This window comes from Myodes glareolus, chromosome X (genome assembly GCF_982192425.1).
Source record: "Myodes glareolus chromosome X, mMyoGla1.1, whole genome shotgun sequence".
In the NCBI taxonomy this organism is placed as follows: domain Eukaryota; kingdom Metazoa; phylum Chordata; class Mammalia; order Rodentia; family Cricetidae; genus Myodes; species Myodes glareolus.
This window is the reverse complement of record NC_142053.1, coordinates 85,314,833-85,327,772: the sequence shown is the minus strand read 5'-3', so window position 1 is coordinate 85,327,772 and position 12,940 is coordinate 85,314,833. Positions and strand designations below refer to the sequence as shown.

At 43.4% G+C, this 12,940-nt stretch overlaps 1 protein-coding gene across 2 annotated transcripts in view; it reads right to left on the bottom strand.

Moving 5' to 3' along the window:
• The window catches only part of Ophn1 (oligophrenin 1), a 327,366-nt gene extending 314,972 nt beyond the window's left edge, over positions 1-12,394 (bottom strand). Inside the window, exons 1-2 of one of the 2 annotated variants that reach the window (XM_085684928.2) lie at positions 11,795-12,394; positions 11,501-11,673 (exon numbers count right to left, since the gene is read on the bottom strand). In XM_085684928.2, coding sequence (XP_085541054.1) covers positions 11,501-11,654 — 154 coding nt within the window. In that variant the 5' untranslated portion in view covers positions 11,655-11,673; positions 11,795-12,394. The remainder of the gene's footprint in view (positions 1-11,500; positions 11,674-11,794) is intronic. The other variant, XM_085684927.2, reaches the window with a different exon arrangement.
• Between the last annotated feature and the right edge of the window lie 546 nt (positions 12,395-12,940).

Genomic DNA, 12,940 nt, shown 5'->3' with positions numbered 1-12,940 from the left:
GACTCGTACATCTTGTCCTCTGATCTCTGTGTGCATGCGCACACATACAGACATAGATAAATGAATATCATAATTTTATAAATTTTCATTTGTAAAGAGTTTATTCTTTTGGTATTATTATAAATAATATTTTCTTAATTCAAATTCAGAACAGTCAACATAGAGAAATGTGACTGATTTTTGTAAACTACCTTGCATCCTATAACCCTGCTACACTTAGCGCCTTGAATAATCCTCTTCAAATTCCCTAGGCTAATCTACACACCAGTGTTTCTCAACCTGTGGGTCATGACCCCTATGGGGGGCTGCATATTAGCTATTTATATTACACTCATAACAGTAGCAAAATTACAGTTATGAAGTAGCCGCAACGTAATTTTATGGTTGGGGGGGTCACCACAACATGGGGAGCTGTATTAAAGGATCACAGCATTAGGGGAGTTGAGACCCACTGCTATACACAGTACCATGCCCTATGATGACAGAGACGGCTTTATCATTTTCTCCCATCCAAATGCTTTGTAATTACTTTTCCTGCCCCATCTCCCTGCCTAACTAAAACAATGATATGTCATAGCACACAGGCTGGAACTCTCAATTATTTCTTTCATGGTTTGGATCAAACACTTCCTTGACCTGACTGCTGCAGAACTATCAGGTAGCTGGGATGTCAACACCCTGGAGATAGAGCTGTTCCCGGCAATCCAACTATGCTAGGTGCCATGGTAAGCAACCCCGTGAATGAACCTTTCTAGTCATCTGCAAAGGTGACTAAATACAAGACTCTGGGTATGGGGCTTTTTGAGGAGCCAACATCCTCTCTCACCTCCCCAGATGCTGCAAGGCTACCATCGCTATGAAGCTTTAGTTTTCGACACTACCCAGAGGTAAGGAGGAGGTCATGAGAGGCTACAACACAGCAGTTAGAGAGGTCACCAGATTTGCTTCAACAAGCAACCACATAGTATTTTGCCTTTAATAGGTAACTAGGGTTATTTTGCTTTGACCTTGTTGTGGAGGGATGGTGTCCATTTGCTTTTAGGGAGAAGTGGCTTTTCGGGCTTCTTTAGTCTACAGTCCATCCAGGGGCATTTTTTAAAAATATTAAGCTGGGATCTTGCTATGTAGCCAGGGTTGGCCTCAAACTTACAGACCCCAAGTGCTGAGACCACAGGCACGGACCTTGATGCCTGGTCTCATCCAGATATAATGCTGAAGAAAGCTTGTCGCAGAGTAGCTAAGATTTGCCTATAATGGAACGCACTCGTAAAGAGACGGAAATTGGAGGAAGTACTGAAATAAAGTCATCTTTTAAAGGCTAGACAGACTCTCGACACTGCTTGCCTCCAGGGAGAAAAATCGGGGAAGTATGACAGAGGAGGAGGAAAGAGAAGCAGGCCATGGAGGCACGGAACCGGAATCTCACCACTTTAGAGACTCAAGTAAGAGAAACAGAAGTCGGACGCCAAGGGCTACAGAGACGGCAAGGCCATTAAAGTGCCAGTCACACAAGCCTGAGGACCTGAGTTCAGATCCCCAGCGCTTACGTAAAAACTAGATGTGGCAGTGTGCACCCGTATCACCAGCACTGAAAGAACAGAAACAGAAGGATCCCTCAAAACTGGTGAGCATCAGGTTCGATGAGAGGCCCTGTCTCAAAACTAAGGTGGAGGGCAAGTAAGATGGCTCAGTGGACGAACGCGCTGGTCACCATCTGGACCTACACGGTGGAAGGAGAAACGGACTCCTGCAATAGTTATCTGATATCCACGCATGCTCTGTGACATGCTTACGCCCACAGTCATACATACACACGAAATAAATTAAAGTGTAGCAATTTTTTAAAAATAAGGTAGATATGCAAACAATTACATAACATACACATATGACCTGCACACAGAAAATAAAAAGAAATATTTTAAAAGTAGAAGGCCAGCCTACTCTACATAGTAAGACTTTCTCTCAAAACACCAAAAGGAAGAAAAAAAAGATTAATGTCTTGTTAAGTACCAAGGCCATTATCACAGTGGTGAAACACAGGTCTGTTTGACTTAGGTACTCTTCCTCCTTGGTTTCTTCTTACCAATAGATAACACATTGTCACCGTCAAATTTCCTTTCCTTACCCCACAAATCTCAACTTCAAAAGATACGACAGACTACGTATCTCACCCTGAACTTCCTCTTCATAGCCCTTCTCAAAACTGCCTTGACATAAGTAGATAGATAACTAAATACTTAATGTGTGCTCCAAGAGAGCAGGGTCTCTAGCCCCCTGACTCACGCCCTCTCCCTGATCTCCAGGCAGCACTGACACGCAGTAGGTGATTAGTAAATCTTTGTGGAATTAAACTGAATTGCCTTCATGCTGCCCAAGGTTCTAGGATGTGATAGAAGCCTGGTAATACCTCACAAGGATCCTCTGGCTGACAAGAAAAGAAAACTCAACTAGAGATTTCCAGGGTACTCGCCTGGAAAACGGTGTATCTTTCCAGATCCTCGTGAGCTTTTAGGAAAATTCTCTGGTGCTTGATTAGAGAAACAGATGCCAGATTAAACAAATGGTTTGGGCTATGTCAGAGAGTCATTTTCCTTCACCATCCTTAAGCCTGATTGGAAAACTTTTCTTAATAGGCGAGTCAAGCTAAACCCATTAGCGCTGCAGCACTACTCCTTCACTCCGAATAAAATTATTGCTCACAAATTTGCCACATTTTCCCACCATACTTCCCACTACCCTCAGTCCAGCTACTCTGCAAGGTAGGTCTTCGGAAGACGTCTAACAGACACGGTAATGCAACTGCACTGAATCCTACTGGGCGCTTTCACACCTACTAAAAAGCAGTCCTAGCTGGGCGGTGATGGCACACACCTTTGGTCCCAGCACTCAAGAGGCAGAGGCAGGTGGATCTCTGTGAGTTCAAGGCCAGCCTGGTCCCTGGTCTACAAGAGCTAGTTCCAGGACAGGTTCCAAAGCTACAGAGAAACCCTGCCGTGAGAAACCTAAAAATAAATAAATAAATAAATAAATAAATAAATAAATAAAATAAAAAGTCCTAAATCACACACCAGTAAATTGATCAATTTATTCTGGGGGCCTAAAACAACTCGGTATGCTCAATGGCTCAATGGCATTACATAAATATCACCAAGATAATGACAGTTGAACTTGTGAGTAAAAGCATACATTACATCACACTCCCATGTATCATGGCTCTAAATCCACCTCCAAAGAGACTCCCAGCTATTCTGGGCAGAACTGAAAAGCATCAGATTGACATCTCCCTCCAAAAACACTCAACAAGTTCACACTCAAATAAGCCAGTGTAATTCAAGTTGTCAATCCATGACGGATGTTTGGCTTTTCTTGTGGCCTATTCTCCTAGAGTCAAGATGCACTTGCTTGATTTTGGCAGAACCATCTCAGGGAGTTTAACTTTCTGAGTAAAACAACGGTAACCAGAAAACAGAAGGCTAAATCCAAAAGGAACCCTCGTGATCACTGAGTAGACCCCTAATTCTACAAGTGAGAAAACCTATACTCAAAAGTCAAAGGTTTACTCAAGACCACACAGGCTGTTAATAGCAGGCTTGGAAGCGGCCTATCCTTCCAGGAAAGCAATCCATACACAGGCACTCACGTTGCCAAATTCTGAACTGAAAAGGTACCAAAGGCGACTTTACTGTAAATATGTAAAACTCTTCAAATGTATATGAAAGAAAAAAACAGTAATTAACTTTCTTTTTTTGTTGTTGTTTTTGGTTTTTCTGGTTTCTCAAGACAGGGTTTCTCTGTGTAGCCCTGGCTGTCCTGGAACTAGCTCTTGCAGACCAGGCTGGCCTCGAACTCACAGAGATCTGCCTGCCTCTGCCTCCCGAGTGCTGGGATTAAAGGTGTGCGCCACCACCGTCTGGCTAATTAACTTTCAAAACAAAAGTTTAGTCTGTAAGAAAGTAGTTTTCTTTTAAAATATTAACACTAAGATATCAAAATTATACACATTATACTATAACCATTTTATCAACTTCATGTAAATTTTTGTACAGAATGTGTCTGTGGTGGTCAAGGTTTATTTTTAACTTGACGGAATCTAGAATCAGTGCGAGATGGGCCTCTGGCAAGCCTGTGCTGGATTATCTTGGTTAATCTTGATTAGGTGATTCTGGAAGACTCCTCTTAACGGTAGGCAGGAGCATGCATGGGCGGGGATCCAGGCCTGTAGAGATGGAGAGGAGGGACTGGGCAGCATTCATCTGCATGTTTCTGACTGTGACTGCAATGCGAGCAGCTGCTTCCGACTCCAGCTGCCTTGACTTCCCGCCATGATAGACGACACCATAGCTAAAAGAAAGCCTTTCTCCCATAGGTAAATTTTGTCAGGGTATTTTATCACAGCAACTTGAAAAGATTAATACATCTTTGGAATTTTTTTTTCTCTTGGGTAGCATAGGCTGGCCTCATGTAGCGTAGGCTGGCCTCAAATTATACATAGCCAAGGATGACCTTTAGCTCCTTACACACCTGCCTCCATCTCACAAGTACTGGGATTGTATGTATGTATGTATGTATGTATGTATGTGAGCCACCACCCCAGGCTGGATTCCTTTGTATGTTTTTTGTTTGTTTGTTTGTTTAATATTTATTTATTTGTTTAGTATTTTTGTTTTTCTAAGACAGGGGCTCATGGATCACAGGCTGGCCTCAAACACACTAGTAGCTGAAAATGACCTTGAATTCCTGATCTTTCTACCACTAACTTGAGTACTGGGATTACAGACATAAGCCACTATACCCAGTTATTTTGGATCCTTTAAAACATAATTTCCATTAATCCAAAACAACATAAGCATAACGGCTGTGTGTTTTCCGTCATGTTTTTGATATATGCATGGTATTACCCTTAGTTTTGAAAGGCTAAATTTTGCTTATTTTTGTTTAAATACTCCCTTGTGTACTAAAACATTTCGTGAAAACTGATGTAAACATGAATTCCGAAGGTAGTCGAATCATTCCTTTTTAAAATTGTTGAACTATAATACATAATGGAAGTTTAGAAGTGAAAGCCACACAGTTATATAGAAGCCCTACTCCTTCCCCTTTTCTATTGACACAGACCACATCATGGCCATCTAGGATCCTTTGCCATTACACTATACTCCTCCCTTTGCTAAACAGAAAACAGTTTCTAGTCTTTGCAAACCTTTCTCCCTGAAGACTGGCCCACTCCCTCTCCCAAGCATATAAGAGGCCAAGACTTGTTGGCTAATAAATCTAGATGATTTAGCTCAGGGACTACAATTCATTCAATCTAGCCTACAGACAATGTTGGATTGTGCTGGAAATACAGATCAGTGGCAGAGCATCTCTCTAGCATGTGTGAGGCCCTAGGTTCAATTTCTAGCACTGCAAAGAGAAAATAAGTTTCCTTCAGCTAAAACACTAAAGAGAGACTATGTGGGTGTTATGGTACATACCTGTAACCCCAGAACTTAGGAGGCTGAGCAAGAAGATTGCTACAACTTCGTGGCTAGCCTGGGCTATATAGCAAGACTCTGTCACACCAAAAAAGAAAAAAAAAAAAAAAACACCAGCAAATGAACATTTAAAAATCATTAACTAAGAACGTGACAGCTTTCGGAAGGTGGTGAGATGTGGATTTTCCCCACAGATCCTCCAGACCCACTAACCTCCCCATTTCCAGCGACTTCATCCTCCTCTCTTCTCCTGTGAGGCGGGATCCTTGAATCCACAGCAGACACAATTTATAGCACACCAAAATCAAATCATTCACTAGAAAATGTGAGATATGGCATTCCAGTCTACCAATAATTATATTAGCTGGATTGCTAGTAAAAGTCCACTTAACCTAAATAACTTTACCAAAGGTCTGCAAACTGCAGCTCGTAAAACAAAGCCAGTTTACTATTTTTATATGTTACCCTCCCCCAGCAGCACTAAAAATGGCTTCCACGTTTTAGGGAAGTTTTCTTTTGATTTTTTTTTTTAGGCACAGGATCTCTCTGTTACATCCCAGGATGTCCTACAATCCATTCTGTCCCAGGTCTGCTTTGAACTCTCAGCTTTCCTGTCTGTGTCTCCTGACTGCCGGGTGCATGTGCCACCACTAATGATAGTTGTAAAACTTGACAAAATTCTAAGGAATAAAATACCATGACGTGAGAAAAGTCTCTGAAAAATCACATTTCCATTTAGTAAGTTTTCCTAGAGTGCTTCTTTCACTGAGGCTGCTTTCAGACAACAGCAGATTAATCGTGTGTGAATGCATGGCCTTAAAGCCTAAAATATATGTAATATGATATTTTACAGACAAGATTTATTGATCCTGAGCTATATTAAAAATATGGTGATACAGGTCTATAATCCCAGCACTCAGGATGCTGAGGTGGAAGAATTTTGACCTTAACACCTACCTGAGCTATATAGAGAGATTATCTCAAATATTATACTCTAAAGTTGGGTGTGGTTGCTCATTCCTGTATACCCAGCATTCAGGAAATTGGAGCAGGAAGATTATAAAGTTTGAAGTCAGCCTGGGCTACTTAGAATGCTCCAGGCAAGCCTGGGCTACAGAACAAGATCCTGTCTTTTAAAAAAAAATGTTAAATGCCACAGATATAGTCGAGTTTGGTGGCACACCCCTCTAATTACACCCCTTGAGACAGTGACAAAGAAAGATAATGAAGTTAAGGCCAGCCCAGGATACACAGTGAATTCAAAGTAAGCCTGAGTTACATGAGACCCTGTCTCCAAAAACAGTCAGAAACATTTGTATAAGAATGCTAACTTGTTTTTCTTGATAAGCTCTCAGTGACTCTTACTAAAATACAGCAAAAACTACACTCCCGCCTAGCCATTTCCTGTGGCATAGCCTGTCCATAAAGTATAACATCTAAAAAAATTTAATTAAGGAATACGGGAACTGGTATACGGGAACAGTTAAATAAATCACAGTGCTGTTAATTCTGGCAAGCTCTAATTCTATTTCCTCCTTTGTTTCCCCTGTCTTCCACCAAGAAATGAGCTCTCTCCCTCTCTCTAACATCACAAACAATCATGTCCACCATCCAACTCTAAAGTTCTCAACTTTAATACTTTATACAGCAGTAATTTCTCCTCTACATATATCCCCAACTATTCTTGGAACTTCTTGGGGGTCAATATCCACCTGTGACTCACTCTGTGTGTCTAAGAGTCATCTGAACAAAGATTAGAACATAGTATGCACACAGGAATTTACTGAATGAATGGTATTTAGTTCATGAACTATATATAGTCTACATGAAGTGTCTCAGGTTTCTGGGGCCATATAAGCAATGGGCCTTATGATTTATATTGAACAATGCCTAGCCTCAGTGTTCAGCAAATATTCACTAACATCAAAAGGACTAAAACTGTCCTTTTAAAAAGAAGAAGCACAGGAATATAGATTAGTAGGAGAGGGCGTGTCCAGCATGCATAAGGCCCTTTGCTCTATCCTCAACACACATGCACACATATGTATGCACAGAGGGAGGGAGCGAGAAAGAGAAGGAGGGAGGGAAGGAGCGAGCAAGGGAGGAGGAGAGGGAGAAGGAGAGTCAACAAAGGGCCACAGAAAAGCAGGCAATACAGTCTTTATATTTCAGAGGGACGGTGGTTTATTTTCTATTAGCTTAAGTTATAATCGTCATATGCTCCAAAAATTATAAATAAATCACATTTGTGGGGGGATCAGGCACCCATCAGAGGAGGCAGCTATTGGAACATCAATTACCTCTGAGCATCGAATTAAATAAACTTAAGTATTTGTGCCAGCTTGCTTTCTCCTGCTGTGATAAAAACACTGGCCAGAGCAACTTGGGGAGGAAGCAGTTTATTTCTGCTTATAATTCCCAGGTCACAGTCCGTCTCTGACGGCAGGAACCTGGAAGCAGGAACTGAAGCAGAGGATAATGGAAATGATGCTGCTTTCTGGCTAGCTTGTTTACATCATCCACTCAGTACCAACTGCCTAGAGGTGGCACTGCCCACAGTCTGCTGGGACCTCCTACATAACAATCAAGAAAATCCCCCTACTGATTTGCCTTCAGACAATCTGATGGAGGCAATCCCTCAGTTGGGTTTCCCTCTTCCCAGACAACTCTGGCTGTGTCAAGTTGAAAAACAACAACAACAACAAACAAACAAACAACTAACCAGCACAGAATTCAAACAGGAACACATTTAACACACTAACAGTCACACATACATGTTGCTTAAAGTTTATCCAGAGCTCTCGGCAAAAATTACACGGTGGGATAAAGTACTGACATCAGGTTTCACCTGGGTTAGCAACTAGAAGGAAAATTACAAATGAGTTTTGCAGCTCAGTGTGTCATGTCTCAAGGTTTGCAAGAAAGCTAGCCATTTGATTTAATACACAAATTAGTTAAGTGTCAATCATGGTCCTGCCTTTTATCGCCAGGTTCCAGATGCTAAGATGGATCCATGCGCATGAATACAAAATTAATTACTGAGTTATGCCCAGATGAGTGAACTTTTCCATCAAGATAACAAGGAAAAAGACTGTTTCCAACTACTTCTATTTATGTATTTTCTTTCTGAACTTTACTGAAAATTATACATTCATCAATAGATGTATTCACAACCAAAAGAAAGACTATCAACAGTGTGCCTGTTTTAGTCATTTCCAATTTACAAAACCTTTTAGAATTAATTCCTTGAGCTGGGCAGTGGTGGTGCATGCCTTTAAGTGCAGCACTTGGTAGACAGAGGCAGGTGGATCTCTGTAAATTCGAGACCAGTTTGGTCTACAAATTGAGTTCTAGAACAGGCCCCAAAGCTATAGGGAAACCCTCTCTCAAAAAAACAAAAAAAAAAAGGATTAATTTCCTTGAGACTCACAACTACCCCGTGAGGTGGATATAATTACCACCATTATTACGGCAATGGGTTTTTTAAATTCTAGTACTATGGAAGGAATACAGGGTCTTGCATTTGGCAGGCAAACATTCTAATACTGAACTTTATGCCCAGCCCACCACCAATTTCATATTGTATAAATTTCCTGTTGTACCTTACCATAAATTTATCCAGTGTTAACTTAATTTGGGATAGTTTCACATTTTTCTCTCCTTAGAGATTTTTTTTCTTGATTTTTGAATTACATTTCACAATTGAAATGGTTTGTGCCAGATCCCAAAATGGGGAAGTCACAACTGTATCCCAGGTCTTCAAAATTCAATCTCAGTGGGATATTTTCCTCTTTCCTTCACTTAGGAGGAGCACCACCTGTTTTGCATCCATCCTACCTACCCGGAAAAAAAGTGGCTGAGCAGTCATAGTGTGAAAAAGCAGAGCATGGGGAACAAGGACTTCTATGATAAAGACTGTAGGAAACAATTCCATCTTTGTCTTTAGCTACTCAAGTATTTAAAAACTGTGGAGCTTAAAGAAAAGTAGTAAGGCAAGGGTTAGTCATGGGGGCTTTAATATCTCCCCATCCCATTTTGACTCTGAAATAGAAAAGCAGCACAAATATTAAAGAGCCCCCTATCCTAAATAGCAAAGATTTGAGCCTGCATAGTTGCTAAATCTTCCCACTTAGTCTCAGAAGTAATAGAAAGGAGAAAACCCACTATTGCCTCTTAATTTGCAAAACATTTGCATGCTTATAAACCAGCACTTGCGAAACTAAGGCAGAAAGATTAGCAGTTAAAGGCAAGCCCAATCTACATTTTGAGACCCTATCCCCCCAAACCAAGACCTACATATGGAGCTAGTATATGCAAATATCTGAATGCAGTCCCCAGAACTGGAAACAAACAAACAAACAAACAAACAAACATTTTCCCTTTCCCCAAAATGTTTCACTGAACTGATATTTTTTCTTACACAGCTTAATCACTTGGATATGACTTAGCTGTTCATTTTTAGCACAATTTCAGCTTGCCATACGTGTCCTAAAAACTGCCTCCTGACTAGCACTTGTATAATGGGCTTCCTTTGAGGGTAGCTACTACCCCAGGCAGTCCGCAATAAGAAGAAAGCTGCAATCCAAACAGTCCCGTTTTCCTTTCGCAGAGTCCTCAAGTTTCTATTTTTGTGGCACAACCTCCATATCCTCAACCTCTCAATGAACTCTATTAAGAGGAGACACACCCAAAAGCCTGGCCTACAAGTCTGCAAGGCTCAGCATTGCAAATGTTCCATCATTAAGGTGCTAACACAAGCTTGCTATTGGCCAAGTGACATGACAAGAAAGCATTGAATGTTCAGACCCAATTAAAGAACTCGAAGGAACAGTTCACAGATTCTGACCAAGAGTGGCCAGACACCCACGAACCAGAACTGCTACAGAGAAATGCTGGCTTGCAGCCGTTCTTATGGCACCAAAGCTTCTAAGAGTCTCTCCATTGCTGCTTGGCCATAACAGCTTGACACAAGGGTCCACACAACCTTGACATGGGATGGGGTCGGGGTAAATCCACTCAAAACAAAGATAAAGGCATAGAGGGACTCTTCACAATGACTGTACCTTTCACAGTTACCTTTCAGCCAAGGAGAGAAAAAATACCTAATCATCACTTCGTAATCATTACCCTCCATTCTTCTAGGTATATAATTTGACACAGAGGCTTCCTTAGACTTTCTTTGGGGATGTTTATTATTCTTTCTTTTTCTCGGAGCCTCCTGACAACCAGCAAAAATAAAAGCCTACACACAGAGGAGGAAAAAACAGTCCCACAGCTGAGGAAGCTGTGACCACTGAAAAAGCAAAGCTTTTCAATGTAGCAGCCCCATACCCTGCCCTTGTAGTTTACACCCAGGGGATCTGGGCCCCTTGGATCATAAACTTGGCAGGTCTTTGCTCCACACAGAAGCAGAATTCTGTAGTATGTGAAGCCAACGAAAAATCCTGAACTTGGACTGACTATAACATTAACAGTATATAAAAAAAGAAAATCTCAGGGGAGGGCAAAGGTGCTCTCCTTAAAAAAAATGATTTGGGAAGGGTAATTTCTTTAATGCCCTACAATTTTCTGTAATAACTAGAGGCTAGGACAAAAGTCATTATAACGGAGCTCTTAGCCTTAATTCCCAATTCTTTTGGGGGTGCTTGGGTAGTTCCTTGGTCAGCATGGAAGTCACCTTGTACCAGACAGGGGTGCTGGGCATGTCTGACCGGCTGGCAGACTCTCATTTTCAATAAGGAGCTGGTAAGTAAGAGTAACTGCAAAATAAGAGGGTCCCTGTCCCGGCTGCATATTAAGTCTTATTATTAGTGGTCGGGGCCACTAATGGGAAAGGCCCAAAGTTCTGCTTGTCTTCACCACTTTCCACTTCTACTGACCCCACACCCAAAGGTTCGGAAACCCATCAGACCCAGAGACCTGGGTTGAGAGTCACTGCAGATCCTCCCATCCCCCTGTGGTATGGAAAGGTTTAAAGGCCAGAACCACCTACACAGAGAAACAGCTCGTGGAAGCCTTCCACTTACTTCTCATAGCGCTGATGAGCGCGCTGCCGTCCTTGATCACGTCTTTGATGAATTTATTGGTCCTCTCCAGCTCCTGTTCATAACACTTGAGCCTCTCGCGGAAATCGGGGCTGTCGAGGTAGCAGTCGCTGAACTCCAGCGGGGGATGCCCCATGGTTACGGTAGCGGAGGGACTAGGGGTTAGAGACAAAGAGCGAGAGCATCAGTGGCACAATCAGCAGAATAGACCTAGTGGCTTACGTTCAGGCTCCACTTTTAGACGACTCAACCCCACTCCCTTTGGAGAACAGGTACCTGTTCCAATGAAACTCTTGGGAGCGCCCGCTGGTGTGTAGCAGGAGCGCGTAGTCCGGTGGTGGCTGCGGGTGACCAGGAATGCTTACCAACGCCTTCTGACGCCGGCAGGGTGCAGCCTAGCGAGCAGCACGCCCCCTGGTCAGCGCCTCCCCGAAGCACAGCGCTGAGTCCTGGGCAGCCCAGGGTGGAGGCGGGGAGAGCGCGGGTGCGGGGGCCGCCTCTCTGCGCTCCCAAGCCAACCAGCCAAGGCTTCCTTCCCTGGCTCCCCGAGCGGCGGACCGCGCCTCCCCTCCCCCTTCTTAAAGCCAATGCCACTGCTTCACGCTGGCCGAGCCCCAAGCCCGAGACCGACCGACAGCACGGGCTCCCTTCAGCTGTCTTCCTCGGGGTCTTCGGGGCTTGTCGCCCACAGCTCGGCAACTGCAGAGACAGCCTACTCGTTTCGGGGAGCCGGTGGGCTGTCGGGTTTGGCGCTTAAAGGGTTAAACCCGGCGGCCAAGGAGACGTAGCTTTCCTCCAACAACAGGGCAGCAACAGCGGGAAGAGGAGGGCAACAGCGCTACGCACAATAGCTGTGGTAGCCTGGCGCTTCCCTACGGAAACTGGGGAGCAGTCAGCGCCCTAGGAGTCCATCTGGAAAGCGAGGCGGCCTGGGAGATGTAGTCTTTCCGTTTGCACGTCCCACGACTCCACCCTGCGGTCTCCCACCGCGAACCCTCCAGGGTGGCCGCTCTCCCAGAGATGCTTCCCTACGTCCGCCCCAGGGACAGCGATCCTAGAGGGGCAGGTGTACCGCTCCGGCCCCCGAGGGTGCGAGCAAAGTTTCCCTAACTGCAGCAAAAACTCAAAAGGATAGATGATGGGAGGAAGTCTCTCTGCAATATTTGCCTGGACTGTCCTTTCTTTTCGGTCCTCTTTCAACATTCCTCTGATCCACCAACTCTTTTCCTACTTCTCCTGTTTCTCTTAGAACATACAGTACAGACACTAATTCTCATCGGTGCCTACTGTAGGATCTGTGTTAGGCCCAGAACCCTCTGCTGAAGAGACAGAGGTCAACACGTTTGGACTAAAGGGTATACTGTGTACACTGAGCCACACTACAGCTTCCAAGCCGAGATTTTGTTTGTTTGTTTGGTTTTG